At 44.1% G+C, this 21,342-nt stretch overlaps 1 protein-coding gene across 2 annotated transcripts in view; it reads right to left on the reverse strand.

The window, feature by feature from the left end:
• The window catches only part of KIAA0232 (KIAA0232 ortholog), a 34,793-nt gene that overhangs the window by 8,408 nt on the left and 5,043 nt on the right, over nt 1-21,342 (reverse strand). For both annotated transcript variants that reach the window (XM_075260354.1, XM_075260362.1), the window contains exons 2-5: nt 15,947-16,431; nt 14,183-14,320; nt 2,963-3,053; nt 700-778 (exon numbers count right to left, since the gene is read on the reverse strand). In XM_075260354.1, the coding sequence (XP_075116455.1) occupies nt 700-778; nt 2,963-3,053; nt 14,183-14,320; nt 15,947-16,174 (536 nt within the window). In that variant the 5' untranslated portion in view covers nt 16,175-16,431. The remainder of the gene's footprint in view (nt 1-699; nt 779-2,962; nt 3,054-14,182; nt 14,321-15,946; nt 16,432-21,342) is intronic.

Raw genomic sequence — 21,342 nt, forward strand, 5'->3', positions numbered from 1 at the left:
AGAAAGTGTCCATCGTGAAATTTCCATTACAGGCAAGAAGAATGGACAGATGAGGGGGCTCCATCCTGTTCCTCAGCTACTGTGAATGTCTGTCGTCATCCTATGATGCATAACAGTAATGGACATTAACGGTAGTGTGAACGAAGCCTTAACGTTACAAATACTGTAAGAACGCGTATCGCCTATGCTGCAGTGGCGGGGTTTTCAGCAATCGAAGCACCACCATCCCTATGTATGAAAGAGCGGTTTCTTGTAGCCCCAGCATAGGTGATGCCATTTCACTCTAAGGACCTAGGTTAACACCTTCAATACATCTGTTGATACCTCAGAGTGATTTCCCAACTTCAATGGGGATTTTATTAAGATGCCAAACGGACTACCTCATGATCTGCTCTAACATTTCTGCCAGAAGAAATTTACTCTTACTCTTATGGTAGAGTTGGAAGGGACCTCAAGGGCCATCGGGTCCAACCCCCCCCGCGAGTGCAGGTTTTCCTAGATCATCCCAGCTATATATGTTTATCCAGATTCCGCTTGAAGATTTCCATTGATGGAGCGCCCACCACCTCCCGTGGCAGCCTATTCCACTCTCTCACTACCCTCACTGTCAGAAAGTTGCCCCAAATCTTGTGCCAACCTTTACATGCTCAGTTCTCTCTTCACTGCATGCTTACTAGTAAGGACGGAAGTAGTACTTACATTTCTGCCTGATCTTTCCTTGCTGGAGATGATTTGGCCTCCGGTGACGCTGATCCATCTTTTTTGTTACTTTTGTCTTCTGCAAAACGTTAGAAATAAAGTCGATTAAGAAGTGGGAAGAAATAGGGCCCTGAACATTACAATAAGTCTTAAAACTCTCTAAATATTTCATTTTGGGCCTAATGCATACAGAGCTTTTGCTTGTCATTCCACGGTGCCTTCCCATGTACAATCCACAGGACATGGCAGATAGTTTGGTGTATAAGCATTGGGATCCTCACTGATCACAAGACCAACACTGTTCGCCCCAGAAAACTGGAAGGTGTGGTCACAAGTGCACACTATTGTTCCATTAAGAGATCTGAGTCCTGTTCTTATGATCAGATCTCAGATTGGGGAGTAAGTGTTGTCCATAGGAAAAACCCTTTAAAAAAAAGAGGACCTTTCAAGTCCTTGGGCACATGCGGTTTTATATACTGCTAGAAAGTCAACATTGCGCCGAAGTTAACGCAATGTCAGCTTTCCCGTTATGTGTCCCGTGACGAGATATCTGTGTAGTTTCCGATATCTACTCACTGTCAGAAGGGCAGTCCTGACAGTGTAATTGGGCTGTGAGGAACGCCCCTCCTGACAGTACTCATCCATAGCCCTGTACTGTCAGAGGGGACGTTCCTTACTGCCCAGCCATGACGCTGAGCTGTGAGGAACGCTCCCCCCTCCTTCTCTCCAGTACTTGTCTATGAACAAGTACTGTCGGGCGGGGTGTAAGGGTTCCTCACAGCTTAGAGTCATGGTATATTCAGCGCACTGTCTGCTTATAGAGGTATATAAAACCGTATGTGCCTGAGGACATGAAAGGTCCTCTTCAATATAGTCTATCCATACAACGTATATTCAGCCTGGACAAACCACTATTAAAGGGGCATTCTGGAACTAAAATGTGATAATCACCACAATGAAGATGCAACCCTTCTTATACACCCTATAAGGACTTAGACATCACTGAGGGGTAACCGGTAACATCAAATCATTGTCAGAGCTCTCAGCTCTGATGCATTGACAAAAAGAATAGCAAACCTTTTAAGACCACTTATGGTATCTCAATTTACACAATGCTACATTAAAAAGCAAAGTAGGAAAAGGTTTTATCACTTTGCCAAATAATGGACATCAGTACATATTCTTACTAATGGTTTTACTACTGAAATATCAGCCCTATTCCAGTCCTCCTGTTTGATGACAACTAGGGCTCTGCCCCTTAGGCAGAGTTAACAAGGTTTTTTGGTCCAGATCCTTAGGCGGAGGCCACCTCAGGTTCCGGACCAAAAGCAGAGGTAGCCACAACTGAAAGCCGCTGCAGTCACATATACTGTTCCGGATTAGGCCCGATGGGAGGAGGGAGTGTCTTCAGGCTGAATCGCGAGGTGAAATGGCCTGAAGAATGAGCACCTCGCTTCTTTTTCTGGAAGCCGGAAGAAACGGCTCTCGGGAAAAAAAGACCTGAGCAGCTCCCATTGATTTCAATGGGAGCCGTCTTTTTGGTCAGGATCTTGAGGTGGATACGGCCTCAAAATCCTGACCAAAAAACTACGTGTGAACTTACTCTTAGAATCATACAGGGTCTTCCATGGGGACCAGAAGTCAGTAACTCTACACAGGAGATACACATTGAGAATCTCACAGGTTTACACAGAGGCGCAGACTTCAGGCCCACACCAAAGACTCTTCTGACTCACAGAGTCGGGCTGCAGGTTACATCATCTACTAGAAGAACTGGAATGCAGCTGACAATTCAGGAATAAAGCCATCGGGCAGATTACTAAAAGCACAGCTATTTACTGGATGTCCATTACTAATGGAGCAAATTATAAAAGAAATTTCCTATTATGCTCTTTAATGGGAGTGTATGAACGTACATTTACCACTACATCCTAAATTATCTAAGCAAAGGCCTCGTGCACATGACAAGGATTTTTTTTTTCCCCTTTAATAGCAGAATGCATTCAGATGACAGAGTGCTTTCCGAGTGGGGTCGCCGATCTGTTCATATATTTCACGTATAATTGGAACGCACCAGAGTCCCATGCGGACAGCACACTCCGTCCTGTACATGGTGTCCAGATCCACCGTTTTTACAACTAGCTCAGAGAGCCAGCTACATGTACACACACAAGTCCCTCATTTATCAGGCCAAAACCACTCACTTTTGGCATTGCGATCAGATTCGTAGAGTACACATTCTGCATTATAGAATGAGAATTACCTTTACTTGGAGTCAGCTGGTCACCTTGGCTGCTCTGGATGTCTTTCAGTTTTGAGCAGAGCTCTTCCACTAAAGTTTCAATTCCAGAGCTCTACAAAAAAATACAAGAAAATGGATTCATGATCACATGATCAGATTTCACAACACTTCTAGCATTATTACCACAGATACAGGCAATTTCCAAAAAGAAAACGAGGCAGCCAGCCTGCCATTAATGTCGTGGGGCGGTTTCACATGGCCATGATAAAACGTCATATGTGCCAGATACACGGACCACACTCCCCATCACAAAGACAGAAGTGTGAAACAGATCTAGGGGACCAACATCTCGGAAACAGGCATCAGGGTACCCAATGTATGAAGCGGGGGCCACACAAGCAGGGCTCTCTGCATTTTGGGTTTCTGATATGTCCCAGACCATAAAAAGTTCCTGCATTCATGATCTTATCCATAGGTAACTGAGCAAGACAACAGAAGATGGTTAGAGAAGCTGAAAAAAAAGGAAATATTGGCAAAAATACCTAATGTAATTACAGATTAATGTAAGGATATATTCATGGGACAAGACCTTTAAGGATAAAGATTTTAGTACATTAACAAACCACCATAATCCGATACCAGCATTGACCTAGGGACATTACAGTGTGTTCATGATGATACTGTATATAGTCCATGCTGTACAAGTCAGGCAAAGTTTACTAAAAGGAATGAACTACCCTATGTACAAGTGAGTAAAGACGAGTAGTGAGAGAATCTAGACATATCAAAAAAAAAAAAAAAAAAAAAATCCAAAATCACATCTTCTGCATTTACTACCCCTTTAAACTTCATGTCTCAGCCAAGCCATAGCATACAGCCCCGGGTGTCTCCATAGTTGGATACTATGACCGGTGCAGTGTGATCGAGTAGTTTTATTTTCCAGCAGGAGCGGGGTCAGGTGAGAGACTGGCTATAAACAGCTGATAAAAGTGAGTTCACGCGACAGCTCTCTCCCCTGACCCAGTGTGCGCGGCCATCTTACCCCATGACCGAAACAGAAGACTACACACTGTGTTTATTTCCAGTCTGTTCCCATGGATATAAACAGATCGGCAAAGTATGTCAACACAAAATGTTTAGATTGTATTTTTTTAAAGAAATTTTCTGGGATCTTCATGATCAGCAGGGGGCTCCAGGACTGCACTACAGAAGGGGCGGTGGGACGGAAGCAGTGGCTTCATTGTTTTCCCAGGCACAGTGATGTACATTATGTAGCAGCTGTGCATGGTACTACAACTCCATCCTATTCAAGTGTAGTACCAAGCATAGCCACTACAGAATGTACGGCACTGTGCCTCATAAGGAATAAAGTCAGTCTGTGTAGGTTGGGGGTGTGGGGGCCCCATCAATGGGAGTCTATCAATACACAAGTCCTAGATAGCCCCCTTTAAACACGACTATTTGCAAAGTAGCTTATATTAGATACACAGGGACAAGAGTGTATTTCCAGGTCCCTGAAACAAACAATAGCTATCATCAAAAGTCTACCATGCATAACTACATACTCCAATTCCAATTTGCTTGGTTCCTAGTAGTGTTTTTTTTTTTTTTTTTTTTTTTTTTGGGGGGGGGGGGGGGGACGGCATATAATACGTATTTAACTGTCTATTGGCATCTGCATTAAGGACCCATTATTCCCAACACCACATTTGTACGAGGCGCCTGATGCAATGTGGTACAATGTTGATACCAACTTGGCGGCGACAAATACCAACTGCGGCCCGTTGATGCATATTCATGCACTGCTATATATATATATATATATATATATATATATATATATATATATATATATATATATATATATCTATCTATATATATCACCATTGCATCAACGCCAGCACTACTATAATACTAGCCAATATCTGACATGACTTCTTTGCTTACTATACAGTATATATTTACAGTGACACCTATATCAGTGCGTTGCGTGCGCGTTTACAGCCGTGAGTCAGCAGGGATGTACACAGCAGGTAAAACCTGACTATTGAACCAGAATGACTAAGCAGATTCACTCCATAAAGTGCACTATGACTTGTCTGTCTACAGTCCTGAACACGACATTGCGATGATCTGCTTGAGTTCATCACCAACCACCCCCCACCCCCTTCCGAAAATCCAGCTAGTCTCTGCTTATTCACCTTACCATGGCTCAAGGAGTGTAGTTTCGGAAGCAAACAATTTGTTCCTGGATCAGATACGTCTTACACCAGCTGACATTCTGCATGCTGTTGTGCTGAGCGGTACATAGCCGGCAATGCGAGGGGAGGGGGAGGGAGGCCGCTCGCTCACAGTGCAGCGTACCAGCCCCCAGGAGATCACTGGAGCATCTTGCAGCAAAGTAATTGTGGAGCAGGACAGGGTAGTGTGCAAAAACACCGCCAGCCAATTAAAAGTGAGTATTTCATCAGGTCACGCAGGAGCTGACACTTCACCTCAAAAACCAGCAGGGCGATAGAGGAAGGGCCGACAAGTACCAAAGAAGGGACACGACCAATTAGATCCCGGAGAGGAGGGAAGAGATGGAAAATCTGACAGTTCAGCTTGTTCCACATTTCTCACCCCGGGTTCAGGATATGCCAGGAAACTGAAGCGCGCACTATAAATAAGGCTAGATCAGGGACCTCACAGACACCACCCACAATCCAGGCTACTGGCAAAAGCCTGTCCCTGGAGACCCGCTGTCAGAAAGAAACATACAGTATACGTTACATGTGGGGGGAGCAAAATATTATAATCTGCAGATCTACAAGTGCTGGACGGTCCATCCCTATCAGTCAAATAACACACACAAACACTGCAAAAAAAAAAAAATTTCATAGATGGAGTCATGCCACACAAATAGCAACAAGGTTTAGGTTACAACTCCCCAGCAGGGTAAACACAGGAGGACGTTTCCAATGCTACATGCAAGGTGAAGAAAACCTACTTTCTCCTCTGGTCTATACTAGATATAGCAATAGAAAAATACAGAGTCAAAGATATAAGATTGGCGTCTTAAAGGGATCCTATCTTTGGATACTCTTTTTTCTCCCTAACATGTAGGAATAGTCTTAAGAAAGGCTATTCTCCTACTTTTAGATGTCTTCTCCGCACTGCCGTTCACTTGAAATCCCGTTTTTCTTCGGTATGCAAATGGGTTCTCTCGCAGCACTGAGGGCGTCCCCAATGCTGCGAGAGAACTCTCCAACGATGCATCTTCTACTGGAACGGCCTCTCCCTGTGTCTTCTTCTGTCCTGGGGTTCAATCTTCTGGGGTTCAATCTTCTAGGCCTGAGGCAGAGCCAATTGTGCAAACCGGGCCACAAGAAAATGGCCACTTACACAGCTTACTGTGTAAGCAGCCATTTTCTTGTGGCCCAGGCATACGCAGTCAGCTCTGCCTGAGGCCTAGAAGATTGAGCCCCAGAAGATTGAATCCCAGAACAGAAGACGACACAGGGAGAGGGCGTTCCAGAAGAAGAGGAGTCGTTGGAGAGTTCTCTCGCAGCATTGGGCGTCCAATGTTTGAGCATAGGGCCCGCCCCCCGTGCTGTGAGAGAACTCATTTGCATACCAAAGAAAACCGAGATTTATACTGAACACCGGCGCGGAAAAGACATCTAAAAGGTAGAAGAATAGCCATTCTTAAGGCTATCCCTACGTGTTAGTCATTAAAAAAAGGGTATCCAATGATAGGATCCCTTTAATAAATGGTCCGACTGGCATTAGGGTCGAGAGATTGGTGCGGCCTATTCATAAAGCTGTTGGAGGTCCCAGCACAAGGATGGAAACCTACACAAGGTAAAAATTGCTGGAGATTTCCATTCTAACACTTAACAAAATTGATCAAGGTGCAGCCTTGGACTTGAGGCTCGTTTGGTTCAAGAAAGTGCCTTGCGACAAACGTGTGCCTCAATATTCTCCGACAATAGATTCACACTAGCATTGGTCTATCCAGTCTTGTCTGGAGAAGGACCAGAACAAAGGACAGACTGACAAATCTAATACCAGTTACACACTGAGCCCAGCAAACCCCAATGAGTATAATGGGATCCATCGCTTTAAACCATGAAAGTGGAAAAAGTCTGCCATGATCAGGCTTAATTCACACCTGCACTGGAGACTGTGTCGCAAGGTCTGTCTAAGTCAGTGGTTCTTAACCATGTTTCGAGCGAACCCTAGGCCCTATGCACGGTTCATTTTGTGTACCAATAAAAAAAAAAAAAAAAAAAAAAAACAAAAACACACACCTATGTCTTGAATTTGGAAAAAAGTCATATTTTATTTATCACTAAAGAAGGGTTCGGTGAATGTGCATATACAACTGGTGGGTTCGGTACCTCAAACAAGGTTAGGAACCACTGCTCTAAGTAGAGGGATTGATGAATTTGTCTTCATGTGTAAAGTTTCATATACAGATGTTTCAGGCTTTGCTCACACTGACATTGTGGCTTCTGATTCCAAATAGGAGCAAATCCCATCAGATCATCTGGATCTATATGGATCTATTGGGGGTTTCAGTATGTGATCAGCACGGAAAGGCCGCAACAGAAAACTCTGCTTCGACTTTTTGCCATGGAAAGTTGGATATACGGAAAGTGAAGGGAATCATTTGAGGTAAGAGTCTGCCTTAAGTTTCTCTTCACTTTCCCACCTGTGAACTCTTCCGAAGGACGATAACTTCTTCAAGGTGGTGCAGCAGTCAGCTGAAGACCTCACCACCACTTCTGGGAGACCGCAGCACCACCGTTGTTCACACCAACGTTGCAGATCCCATTACAAAAATTGTAATGGCAATGACGGACCTCGCTGACAACCAGTCCATAACACTGCAGACTTCTGTGGCCTAATCTGGCTGGAACATGTAGTCCCACAAGCAGCTATAGAGGCGCTGGACACAGTATCAGCATACTTCACATTTCAACCGTGTTATACAAATACCAATGGCACATGCTATAGCCAGAAGTCAAAATGAATGAATTTATTCTTTCTAGCAATGGGCCCGATCACCTGATGAAGCGTAAATTAGAGGGGGGCGCAGCGTTTGGGTAAGGGACATTCAGGCACTGTGCATGGGATTGCTTTTCCTGGAATGTGGGCTGTCAGAGTGAAGGATTAAGCAGCTGTTGTGTGCGAGTCAGCTGCCCGGCCACGTGAGCCCAGGCACAGGGTGATTCACCCAACCCTATTATTTTACCATGTACATTTACACTTTAAGGACTCTTTCACATGAAAGATTTTTCTATCTGGGTGCTGGCTGTGAGAAGAACTAGGCACCAGGACTATGGCACCATTATAGTCAATGGAGTCACTTATTCTTTGCATACACTACTATTCATTTCTAGGTGATCCCAGTAAACAAAGACAGTGTCCATCTTTATATCTAAATACTATAAAACAGATAAGTCTGCATAAAACCAGCCTAAACAAAAGGAACACAAGCCCCTTGAAACTACAACCTATATGACCTACTACGATGCACTTCAACATGAGACCCACCAGCCAGTACCTATATGTAATGAGAAGCTGCTCTTTACACTCCCCAGATCTGGCTTGCTGATGGCTTAAGGGAACGTTCACATGGAGATTTTTGGTCAGGATTTTGAGGCCGTATCCGCCTCAAAATCCTGGCCAAAAAGACAGGCTCAGAAGTTCTTTTCTGGAGCAGTTTCTTCCAGCTCCCAGAAAAAAAAAAAAAAGCAGCGAGATGCTCATTCTTCAGGCCGAGACGCCTCGCAATTCGGCCTGAAGACACTCCCTCCTCCGGACTAGGCCCACTCATTGGGCCTAATCCGTAGCGGAGTGTGTGGCTGGATGCTGGTGCAGTGCACCGGCTTTCAGTTGCGGCTACCTGGTTTTTGGTCTGGAACCCAAGGCAGCCTCTGCCCAAAAATCTCCGTCTGAACTTACCCTTACAGTCCAGCTTTATTAAGGCAGTGAGGTTATCTGTGCTAGAGTCTATAGGAAGTCTGAGATGGTAGAAGACAGACCACCTTGTCTGATCAATGGTTCAGCCTGGATTAATAAAACATGATGGTGTCTCAGACGACCTCAGACTCCCTATAGGCATTGTAGCTAAACTATAGTCACAGACCACAGCACTGACCTAATGAGGCCGAGCAAAAGCAGCCAAGAAGCAAATCCCGAGCACTATAATATCAGGTCATCATTCCCTGTACGCACTGTCTCAAAGCAAGGGAAAGCATGTCAGCTCACAACTGTGTCTGCGACCATATTCTCAGAGGAAGCATAGAAGTGCATGGAGACAGACCGTGAATGAGAGGAGTCCTGAGCACAGATATGGCAGTAGTGATCAATATAAGGCTGGGGCTGAGGGCCTACAGACCTTACATGTGGTGAATGTACAGCAGGCAGCCCAAAACAGGTATATCAAAGTAATGAAGTGCAGAGTCAGACAACACTGGACCGACTATGAAGCAACAGCAGCGCTCCCCGAGCACTGTCATGGTCATACGATCCCATCCCATTGAAATGAATGAAGCCGAGCTGTAAAACCAAGGTCAGCCACCAATGTTGTCACTACTTATGTAGGGCACACCGTTATAGTAATGGATTTCCAGCATAAAATTGTGAACACCAAAGCCAACATTGTTCAGTGGGTCCGATCGATCAGGGAATAGGAGCATGCTCTAACATTGCAACAATTTTTATGGTGTGAAAACCCCTTTAAACAAAAAGGCTAAGGCCTCATGCAAAAGGTAGAATCTCTCCCAATGGAAGAGGGGGTCCGATGCTGGTTGCATTCATCAACTGACGTGAGCAGCCAAATCTTACAATGACCCTTGTGCAGAGAGAGCCATGACGGTGCTGAGGCCCAGAGGAGCCTGTCACAATGATAACACCATGCCCGGCCAGCCTTGTACATTAGTCAAATGTTTCACAGTCCTACAGGATAATCTTGTATGTAATCTGCAGCAGCTCAATGCCAATAAGCGGTCTGCAAGAACATGCAAAACTCATACATGCAGCAGGAGTCACAGCAGAGCCAAAGTTTGCAGCCATTTATCAGGTTACATCTAATAAACCAGACCTACAAAAGCCATAAACATCAAGCACTTTTCTGGCCCACACCAAAGGGTACGCACTGACACCCCAGCTCCAGCTTGTGCGGCTCCATTCTGGGGACTGTACTTGCAGAAGTCTACAGCAGGACATGTGTGTTATTGCGTACAGCCCACGGACTGAATCACACGACGGCTTGTTCGACTAAAGGTTTACGCTAAAAATAGCTGATTTTAAAAATGCAAGGGCAGACTTCCAAAGAAGAAAAAAAAACTGCTAGATAACTTTACCAGCATGTAACCAGGCCAGAAAAACAAACAGGGATGCTGGGTGCGCCCATGACGGCATGCAGGGAATTATTGTAAAGGAACATACTCTGTCCCCCTCCCCCTTTATAGCGTTTTGTTTGTTTCACTTTCATTTATTCATTTCACCCCTGCAAGGTGAAGAGGACGGGTCACTAAAAATCAGATCTTCTACAAAACCGTGCAATAAAATCCTTAGAAAGAAAGTTACAAGTTATTTGTTCATTGTATTAAATAACTTGCTACTATATTAATCACAATGAGACTGGATAGATCGCCTCCCAACTCTCCCATTCATTCAATAGTAGGCAGTAGAAGATTTTTTTTTTTCTGCTAGAGGAAAATAAATAAAATAAAAATTCTGTCTCCCATCGAAATACATTTAAGGCTAAAGGCTCGTTCACATCTGCGCCCGGTCTCCGTTCTGCAGGTTTCCGTTTCCTGCACAAAACAGAGGCAGGAGACAGAAACCTGCAGGACTCTTTCACCCATTCATTTGAATGGGTGAGAAAGCTGTCCGGCCATGAGCGTTTTATGCTCTCCGCCGTGAAACCGGTTTTTTAATCTGGACACAGAGTCGGACATGCAGTACTCTGTGTCCGGATTAAAAAAACCAGTTTTGCGGCAGAGAGCATAAAACGCTCACGGCCGGACCCGGTCTGTGGTTTCCGTCTTCTTGCATGCAGAAGACGGAAACCACAGAACGGAGACCAGAACACAGGTGTGAACCTAGCGTAAGGCCCCACGGTGCTTTTTTTTATTGCAGATTTTGTTACGTTTTTTTTAACCAAAGCCAAGTATGGATACAAAAGGAATAGGAAATATATAGGAAGTTGTTATAGTTCTCACTTCTGCTCAATCCACTCCTGGCTTTGGCTCAAGAAACCGCAGCAAAATCTGCAACATAAAAGCTGCATTTCTGCAATGTGGGGCCCAAACCTAAAGGTGTTTTCCATGACCTGAATACAGAATCAATGGGACGCACTAGTTAAAGGGGCCTCTTCACTGATTGGCTGTGTTTGGTATTGCAACCCTGTTAAATTCACATGACTAAAACCAAGCTGCCTCATGTGATGTCATTGGCACAGAAAAAAGGTTGTGGTGCTTGTGAGCTTCTTCAAGCAGCTGATCAGCAGGGGTCCCAAGTGTCGGGACTTCCACTGATCCCAATTTTTGGACCTTTAAAAAAAAAAAAAAAAAAAAAAAAAAAAAAAGAAGGCTCAAGATAAGTGGATGCAAATTGAGAAAATGAAGGGCCGCACATTACCCCTTAGACTAGCGGTGGTAGTGAGGAGCATATAATACAGTGTGTGTGTTTGTTACTGAGGAGCATATAATACAGTGGGGGATGATACTGAGGAGCATATAATACTGTAGGGTGGGGGGCATACTGAAGAGTATATAATACAGTGTGTGTGTGTGGGGGGGGGGGGGGGGGGGGTCAACTGAAGTAGCCAACAAAATTATTTTTTGGTTTGGGGTCACTGCAACATGAGGAACTGTATTGCAGGGTCACGGCATTAGAAAGGTTGAGAACAACTGCCTTAGATTAACAGGAAATACACAATGGCACAACACCCTTAAAAATCCTAGCAACAACACATGAACAAAAAAAAAAAAAAAAAAAGGCAATGTGCATCAAAAAATAAATAAAAATCCATGCTTGTTTTCATTTTGTGAGTATAGTACCATATCTACCAGTCTAGTCACCAGACAAAAGTAGGCCTGAAGGCACCTATGGTAGCATCCTTAGAATGCGGGGTGCAACATCTGGGACCTCAACATACCATTGGTACCGAGGCAGCATAGCTCATTCGCCATATAACTGTAGCAGTGGGTGTAGGTACCTCAGTGTGTGGGGTCTCTGGTGTCAAGGCAGCCAGAAATCTATTATCAATGGCCTATCCTAAGAATAGGCCATCAATTGTAGGAAGTGGTTAACCCCTTTTAACTTACAACCAAGAGAAAATGTCTCACAGGTACATGCCACAAAAATCATGCACCTCCATTAGTAACACACATACACAGTCACCAAAAGAACCTTGGCAAATCTACTGAAAGCCATCAATATCATGCCAGGGGGTTCTCTTAGTATCCAAGTCAACACAGGAAATGCAAAGAGTGAAGGGAATGACACTTGCTATATTCACACCATGCACCTATGCTGTCTAGAGCATAGTAAGTGACAGTCTTAGCTAGTCCCCACCACAAGAGGAGTGAAGATACAGCATGTAGTTCATCAGTAACCAATATGAAGCCATCCAATAAACACTGTTTACAGGAACTTCCTATCCTATGTGTTCTGCCCCAATAACAGAGCAGTATAGGACACCCACGTCAATCAGAACCGATCATCGGATGTCCCTCCAGTCATACAAATTCAGCCTAAGTCAGACATCTGCAGCTTTAAGTTGGAGTCCTTAGACTCTGTCATACCATGAAGTGTATGACCTGAAGCCGCATTGTCAGTCTGTATGAGACCAAAGTGCACAGACGTTTCCCATAAATAACTAGATTTAAATCTGTAGACAAGTTAAACATTCTTGGAAACATAAATAAAAAGATTTCAGTTTTAAAGTTTTTCTCTAACCATCTTAGTTCAACAGCAAACTACACTGTTTCCATAACTTCCATTCACTTCTATGGAAGTTGCAGAAACGGTAGCTGTTTACGTAAAAATGGACCATTGATAAAATTCTTGCAGTGCTTTTCATCAGAGAGTTTCAGGGTATGTTCACGCAGAGTTTTTTTGCAGGTTGAGGGGAAAAAAAAAAAAAAAAAAAAAAAAAAAAAAAAAGATCGGCTTCAGGAATTAGGAAACTTTTTTTTTTTTTTTTTTTTTTTTTTTAGAGCCCCATATAGGACTCAATGTACATTTTGCCCCATCAGTACGTCTTTGAAGTATCGGAGGAAATCCAAACAAACATGGGAAGAACATACAAAACTCCTTGCAGATATTCCTGGCAGGATTCGAACCCAGGACTCCAGCGCTGCAGTGCTAACCACTGAGCCACCGTGTTGCCCCTTAGGAAACTTTTTTTTTTTTTTTTTTTTTTTACACTTGACATGATGCGTTTTTTGTTGCGTTTCTCAACACTTTTTTGCTCTAGCTCACCGCATGGACCTGGAAACTTATCTTTTATGGTACTATAAAAAAACAACTAGTGTTTTCTTCAAAAACTGCATCCAAAAAAAACCACATTGTGTTTTTTCTGCCTCCCATTGACTTCAATGGGTTTTTCAAGGCGCAAATTAGCTGAAGATAGGTCATGTCACTTTTTCCCTTCTAGCTAAAAAAATCCACTAGAGGAAAAAAATAAAAATGCTACTGACTCCCATTGAAATGAATGGGAGGTGATTTTTTCAGATGGATTTTAAGGCAGATTCTGTGTCAAAACCTCCCTGCAAAAAAAGCCGAGTGAACATACGAGACACTGCGATTTATAAAAACATGACCGTAAATGAAATCGTAGCATGTCCGCTGCAGATATTTTTCTGCAATGTGTGGATGGGATAAGATAGAACATCAGCCACTTTGCCAGGGCCCCATGGTGTTTACGCTAGGTGGGGCCTTGGCCTTAGAGTATTCAGAGGTAAAGTAGAAACATAAGCCCCCAATTTGAACCTCAGAAGGGAGGGGGGTGGGAGGAAAGCACAGTTATACAGTGGCTGATAAAATCTGCCTTACTATTGATGCATTACAACTACATACAGTATTTTCATTTATAATTCACAATATTTGGGGTCCCCAGCCGCAGGAAAGGATCAGTGTGCATCCAGATAACGGCGCGAATTGTGTAATTAGCGGCATACGAGGAAGTGAGCAGTCTACATGAAGTAACGCTCCCAGCATCAGCACGCAACCACTTACTTCATCAGAAGCTGAAAGCAGACACTGAACTGCCGCCTGTTTCTTCATTTCTTCCATCGTGACATCTGAACTCTTTTTCTTGCCTTTCCCCCACTTCTTGCATGCTCCCTTTTCCCAGCCCGCAAAGATGTCGTTTTCCTACAAATGTAAAAAACACAAGTGAACCAAAGAACTTACATGTGACCCACCCCCAAATACATAGATTTTGTTATATTCTCTGCACACTCAGGCAATAGGTAATGGCCACACACCAGACATTAATGATCCCGCTATTTTAGGCGTATGCACACATATAGCAGATTTGTTGTGGATTCCATGCAGCGATGTATAAAGCATGTGATTGCAGGCAAGAGCAAAAAAGCAGAAGCAGCATAGATTTCAGAAGATGCGGTGGAACGTCAGACATCACAATGAAGTCCCTAGTGCTGACAAACACAGCTCACCTATCACAGCTCACCTATCACAGGACAAACACTGCAATACTGGGATGTACAAAGCAAAGCACTGAATGTTGTGGCACAAGTCACTACAGCAATACCGCTTGGAACGGGACGGACACTTATTTGGCAGCTTTAGTGACAGAAATTTAGCAAAGTGCGTAAGAACCCAACCTAAAGGGTTTACCCACATGACAAACTTCATAGACATCTAATAGGAAAGCCTGACCACTCAAGGTCCTACAGCTGGAAACACCAATGACTAGAATGAATGGCCACAACACGGTGCTCTTTTTGGCTTGCAAAGTCATGAAGCATCACTGTTGGGAGTGGTGGTTTTGCAAGTTTGCTAAAACGGCTGCTGTGTATTGTTGCGTGACATAGCCCGTTCATTTTAGGCAACACTTACAGGGGGTTTTCTGGCCACATGGTGGTTTAAATACTGTCCACACTAAAGGTCATTGGTCTCTGATCAATGGAGGTCAGACACCCCGGGACTCTGCACTGATCACTTATCTGGCCTCATCCCAGCTCTAGAAGCTACTGACCAGGATGGGGTTGGACAGGTAATAGGAGCAGAGCTGCCATACCCGGGCACCACCACTTCACAATGGATGGGGCTGCAGCTCTCCCCTACTATGTGAATAGGAACAGAGCAGATTCCACTCTCACCTATAGCGGTAGCTTATGGAGCTGGGATATGGCAGGGTTCTGGTATCAATCCCCCACCAGATACTGATATCCACAGGATAGGCCAAGTCGTCAGTATAAAGATCTATTTGGGTGCCAGAAAACCCCTTAAGGCTTAGGATAAACATTGCGGAAACTAATGTAGATGGAAAAACAAAACCCCCCAAAAACACAGTATGAGCAAGGTGAATGAAAATGAATCCAGGTATGGAAGTGAAAACAGCAGCTATAAGTAGTAGGTGAAGGAAGGGGGGGGGGGACCACAACACACAAGGAAAAACACAGCAGAAGCGCAGAGAAGAATGTTGCAGGAAAAAAATAAAATAAAATGTGCTTTTTGCTTCCAGCAGCATTAGGGTACATGGGGGCCTTAGCGTAAAGGAGCTTCCTGGGACTTTTTAATTGATGACCTATCAAAGATCTGTGAGGGTCCAACACCAGGGACCCCCTGCGGATCAGATGGTTGAAGAGGCACTCACAGAGCTTGGCTTTCACTTCACAGGCCGTGTGACGTCACATTCAGTCAAATGGCCGACCACAGCTCAGCCTTCATTTAGCTACAGACAGGTCATCGACTAGCAAGCCCCAGAAAACAAGGTACAGTACATAAATACAAGACACCAGCCAGCCATCATACCTGTTCTTGAAGGTCGTAGTCATAACTGTCATGTAGCAGAAGACTTAAGACATATCTAGTGTATATCATGGCATCAATACCACACTTCTCCAGCTCTTGCCCCAGCCAGGTTTGGACTGGGTCTAAAGCGCGAAGCATCGACATTGCAAAGACAGAAATAGGGCCAGGAAATGAGCTTAAGGTGCCTTCTGATGGTAAACCATCCACAACTGTACAGATAGGGCGCATGAATCTAGGTGGTTGGCATTCCTAGAGTATGAAGCATTTTTTGGTAGGATGTTGCTTTAGAAGGTGGAAGGGATCTTCATTCCAGGAATCTGGCAAAACACTTCAATTCCAGGAAGATCATTTATCATTTCTGACATTGAGTCTTCGAGAGACTTCTTATTCCTCAGGCTTGACTGGAGACATACATCTTACTAGGTGGATACACATGAAGATGTGCTCTTTTCACATTGACAGAAGGATTACCTGTATGGCAGAACCTGGAAAATGTAGACAGCATTAGGAAAGGCAATAGGCGCTGTGCATACATGCAGAGGCAGCAGAGTCATCCTGCATTTGTGCAGCAGGATAGATGACTCTGCTACACCTGTATATACAACAGTTTAAGGCTCGCTTCACATCTGCACTCAGTATTCCGTTCGGGGAATCCGCTTAGGGACCCCCCCCTACCGAATGGAATACCGAACGCATTAAGAAGTGGTTAGCTAAGAAAACATATGGACCCCATAAACTATAAAGGGGTCCGTGCAGTTCCTACACAAATCATGCGAAGAGAAAAGGTGGTGCTTGCAGTACTTCTCTCTCTCTCCGCAAGATTTGTATGGACATGGAGCAGAAACCACACGGACCCCATTATAGTCTTTGGGGGTTCTTGTGTTTTCTTAGCTTACCACTTTTTAATATGTTTGGTATTATGTTCGAGGGTTTCCCAAGCGGACTCTCCCAACGGAATACTGAAAGCAGATGTGAACCGGGTCTTAGTTCAAGACATGTGTGCAATAGACCACACCAATCAGTAAAATGGGGGTCCTGAGCCCCTCGTTCCTCCTTACTCCATGACCCCGGTAAGGCGATGGAATAACGTGAAGGACATGCATGCATAAATGGTACGTTTATGGTCTTGTATCCTCTGTAGAAACTCATGGCAATATATGCAGAGCAAAATTGAGGAAGGCCCGTCATTTCACTCATTTAACCCATAAACCACCAGCTTCGGTTTCTACACAAGGACTAAATAGTGTGATCTGTGAAAGTAACACATGCGCTCAGACATAAGCCTCTAAATGCTGCTATATTTATAGGGGTGATATTGACGATGCTCAGCGCTGGCAGGGAAGAAACCCCCTTCCCAACAGGTGAGAAGCATCATTGTTACCTAGCAATACCTCTCTCTCCAGTGTAAAAGGAACCCTGGGAGTTGACAATCCTTAAATTGGGCTGCGTTACAGTTCCCTGCATTGTGGTTAACCCTATGGAATAACGTGAGAGGACTGAGCCCCTATCTCTCTTAGATCAGTATGGATCCAAGGAGGTGAACCTCCACTGATCATGATGTATAACATGACTTTAGGCAATGCTTAGGTTTTGGAATCCGGATAGCCCTTTACAGAATCATAAGATCACCAGATAGGAGAAATTCCCAGCTGAGATCAGACTATCACAAGAATGGGGGACACCATTTCGGTGGAGCGGCAGTCACATGTGGGTCACTACTCCAGTCAGTCTATGGAACCACTGGAGAAAGCGGAGCCTCTTGTACATATACACACGGTGACAATTGTTGGCACTCCTCGTTTTATGGAAAAAAAAAAAAAAAAAAAAAAAAAACCTAACTCATGAAACAGGCCTGGACAAAAATGATGGTGCCCGTAACTCAATATTTTGTTGCACAACCTTTTGAGGCAATCGCTGCAATCACACGATTCCTGTAACTGTCAATGAGACTTCTGCACCTCTCAGCAGGTATTTTGGCCCCCTCCTCATGAGGAAATTGCCCCAGTTGTCTCGGGTTTGAAGGGTGCCCTCGTCCAGACTCCATGTTTCATCTCTTTCCAAAGATACTCAATAGGATTTAGGTCAGCGCTCATAGAAGGCCACTTCAGAATAGTCCAATGTTTTCCTCTTAGCCATATCCTGTTACAAGACCCATGACATGTGACTGAGACCAAGCTTTCTGACACTGGGCAGCACATTTCTCTCTAGAATCCCTTGATAGCCTTGAGATTTCATTGTACCCTGCACAGATTCAAGACACCCTGTGCCAGACGCAGCAAAGCAGCCCCAGAACATAACAGAGCCTCCTCCATGGTTCACAGTAGGGACAGTGTTCTTTTCAAGATATGCTATTTTTCTATCAGTGAACATAGAGCTGATGTGCCTTGCGAAAAAGTTACATTTTTGTCTCATCTGTCCATAGAACATTCTCCCAGAAGCTTTGTAGCTTGTCAACATGTAGTTTGGCAAATTCCAGCCTGGCTTTTTTTATGATTTGTTTTCAATGGTGTCCTCTTTGGTCGTCTCCCATGAAGTCCACTTTGGCTCAAACAACCATGGATGGTGCGATCCGACACAGAAGTTCCTTGAGCTTGAAGCTCACCTTTAACCTCTTTAGAACTTTTTCTGGACTCTTGTTACCATTCGTATTATCCGTCTCTTTGATTTGTCAACAATTTTCCTCCTGCGGCCACGTCCAGGGAGGTTGGCTACAGTCCCATGGATCTTAAATTTCTGAATGATGTGTGCAACTGTAGTCACAGGAACATCGAGCTGCTTGGAAATGGTCTTATAACCTTTAACATGCTTGTCTATGGTTTTCTTTCTATGCTCCTGAGACAACCCTTTCCTATGCTTCCTCTGGTCCATGTTGAGTTTAGTACACATGTCACCAAACAGCACAGTGAGTATCTGTAGTACTATATCCAGGCCCACTGACTCATTACAAGATTGTAGGGACCCGTGATGCGAATTAGCAGACTTACCATGATGTAACATGTCCCTATGGTCACATTTTCAGGGGAACCATCATTTCTGGCCTGTCTAATGAGTTATTTAAAAAAAAAAAAATTCTGTTGAAGTTATTTATGTGACCATTGTGGGTTTTTCATTCATTAAACGAGGGGGAACAACTATTTTGTCCACGTGTGTATAAAGCAGTCAAGATGCATTTCAGAGCAGGCAGGACACAAGAACCCCACAGGCATAATCCTGCAGCAATTCTCTTCTGAAACATTCATACAGATATTACATGTTGGGGACTGAAAATGCTCAATCCTAACAGCTCATTCCAGGATGCATTTGTTTTTGCAACACAGCCGTGTAATGCATTCGCTGCCTTGTACTGCCTTCCAATCAGCTGATATTATACAAGGGTACGGACCAAGCTAAAGTAAGCTTATACGTAATTATGGGTGTAAAAATAGCACAAGTAACCTGTATGTGGGTCACAATGAGATCTGTGCTCAGCTGCTAATATGCTCCATTATATGTGAAACTCCTGCAAACAGCATCGATCCCAATACTGTAGTGACTCCCATACAGCAATGCTGGGCCTGCAGTGACCTCTAATCCCAGCTACAGGGCCCATCAATGGATAATCTAATTAAAAACCCAACAGAGTAAAAATGGACAATACTTAAGTAATGATATAACAGATTCTAGCCGACAGGAGATACATTGCAAGGTTTTGCTTTTTATAATCACACCATACATATATTAAACGGAAGCTATCATTGGCAAAAACAAAACTAAACACCCACTGCTTTTCCAGCAGTACCTTTGTTTCTCAGATGCATCCTGTAGATCATGGGTCCTAAAACTGCAGCCCGCCGAGGTCCGCAGCGCCATCGCCCGGTTCGCTCACCAACAGGGAATCCAGTAGAGGATTCCCTGTTAATGATCTTTTGCCGCTTTCAGATACAACTGAAAGCTGTCAGTGTAGGCTGCAGTCTTTATTGACTGCAGAGTGTGACCTCTGCCCCAACGCAGGCGCAATGACGCGAGTCATCGGGCCTGCAGTCTGAAGGAGGAGGATGTGTGGCGGCGGCTCTTCATGGGTAAGTATAAGCTTATAAGTATGTGTGGGTGTGTACTGAACAGCATATAATACTGTTTGTGAGTGAGGGGGGGCATACTGAAGAGCATATAATACTGTGTGTGAGTGTCATACTGAGGAGCATGTAATACAGTGGGGGTGTACTGAGGAGCATATAATATTGTGTGTGTGTGGGGGGGCGTACTGAAGAGATATAATACTGTGTGGGCAGGCGTATTGAGGAGCATATAATACTGTGTGTGGGGCGTACTGAGGAGCATATAATACAGTGGGGGCGTACTGAAGAGCATATAATACTGTGTGTGGTGTAATTGAGGAGCATATAATGTGTGGGGAGCGTACTGAGGAGCATAATACGGTGTGTGGGGTGTACAGAGGAGCATATACTGTATATGTGTGGGAGGAGGCGTACTGAGGAGCATATAATACTGTATGTGTGTGGGAGGAGGCGTACTGTGGAGCGTATAATATATATATATATATTTTTAAACTGGCCCCCTGTTTGAAGTGTTTGGGGACCCCTGCTGTAGACTTTCAATAAACTCACTTTTTGTCTTTATCTTCAGTCTTCTCAGGAAGCACAGGAGTATATACTTTCACCACAGAGCACAGCCACGTCATCCTTCTGGTCCCATCTATGTATTGTTATGCACCGTCCTCTTTTTTTCTAAACCTACCCCTAATCTTCGTGCTAGTGTCATCACAGTGCGCACAGCTGGGACCTGAAGAGGTCGTATATGCGTGAGATTTAGAACAAGGAGGTGGTCAGAGTGATGCTGGAATGATAGTGATGACAACAGCATGAAGATTGGGTGAAGGTTTAGAAAAGAGAAGAGGACAGTGCATAACAATACATAGATGGGACCAGAAGGATGACATGGCTGTGCTCTGTGGTGAAAGTATAAACTCCCTGTGCTCCCTGAGAAGGCTGAAGATACAGAAAAGTGAGTTTATTGAAAATGTACAGGATGCATCTCAACAAACAAAGGTACGGCTCTAAAAGCCTTTGGAGAAGCTACAATACATGGTGTTAAGTTAAACGTGGTTTTTTGCCAATGATACAAATTGGATTTTACAGGAATTTTTAACAATTTCTAACAGCATTATATCGGCCACCATAACTTATTCTAACCTTATGCCAGCTAACAAATCTGGATATTCAGTCACCTGATGCTGTGACTTGTTCCAGACAGTAAGAGGCGCTACCCCCATCGATGGACGGTGTAACACAGCAACCAAACCCTACAGTCATATACAACAGCTGGCATCCTCCATTACAAACCACTAGAGAACCATCTTTCGATGAAAGCTTATTTGCATACTTTTTTTCCCAGGAAGC

Source organism: Leptodactylus fuscus, chromosome 1, assembly GCF_031893055.1.
Source record: "Leptodactylus fuscus isolate aLepFus1 chromosome 1, aLepFus1.hap2, whole genome shotgun sequence".
NCBI lineage: Eukaryota > Metazoa > Chordata > Amphibia > Anura > Leptodactylidae > Leptodactylus > Leptodactylus fuscus.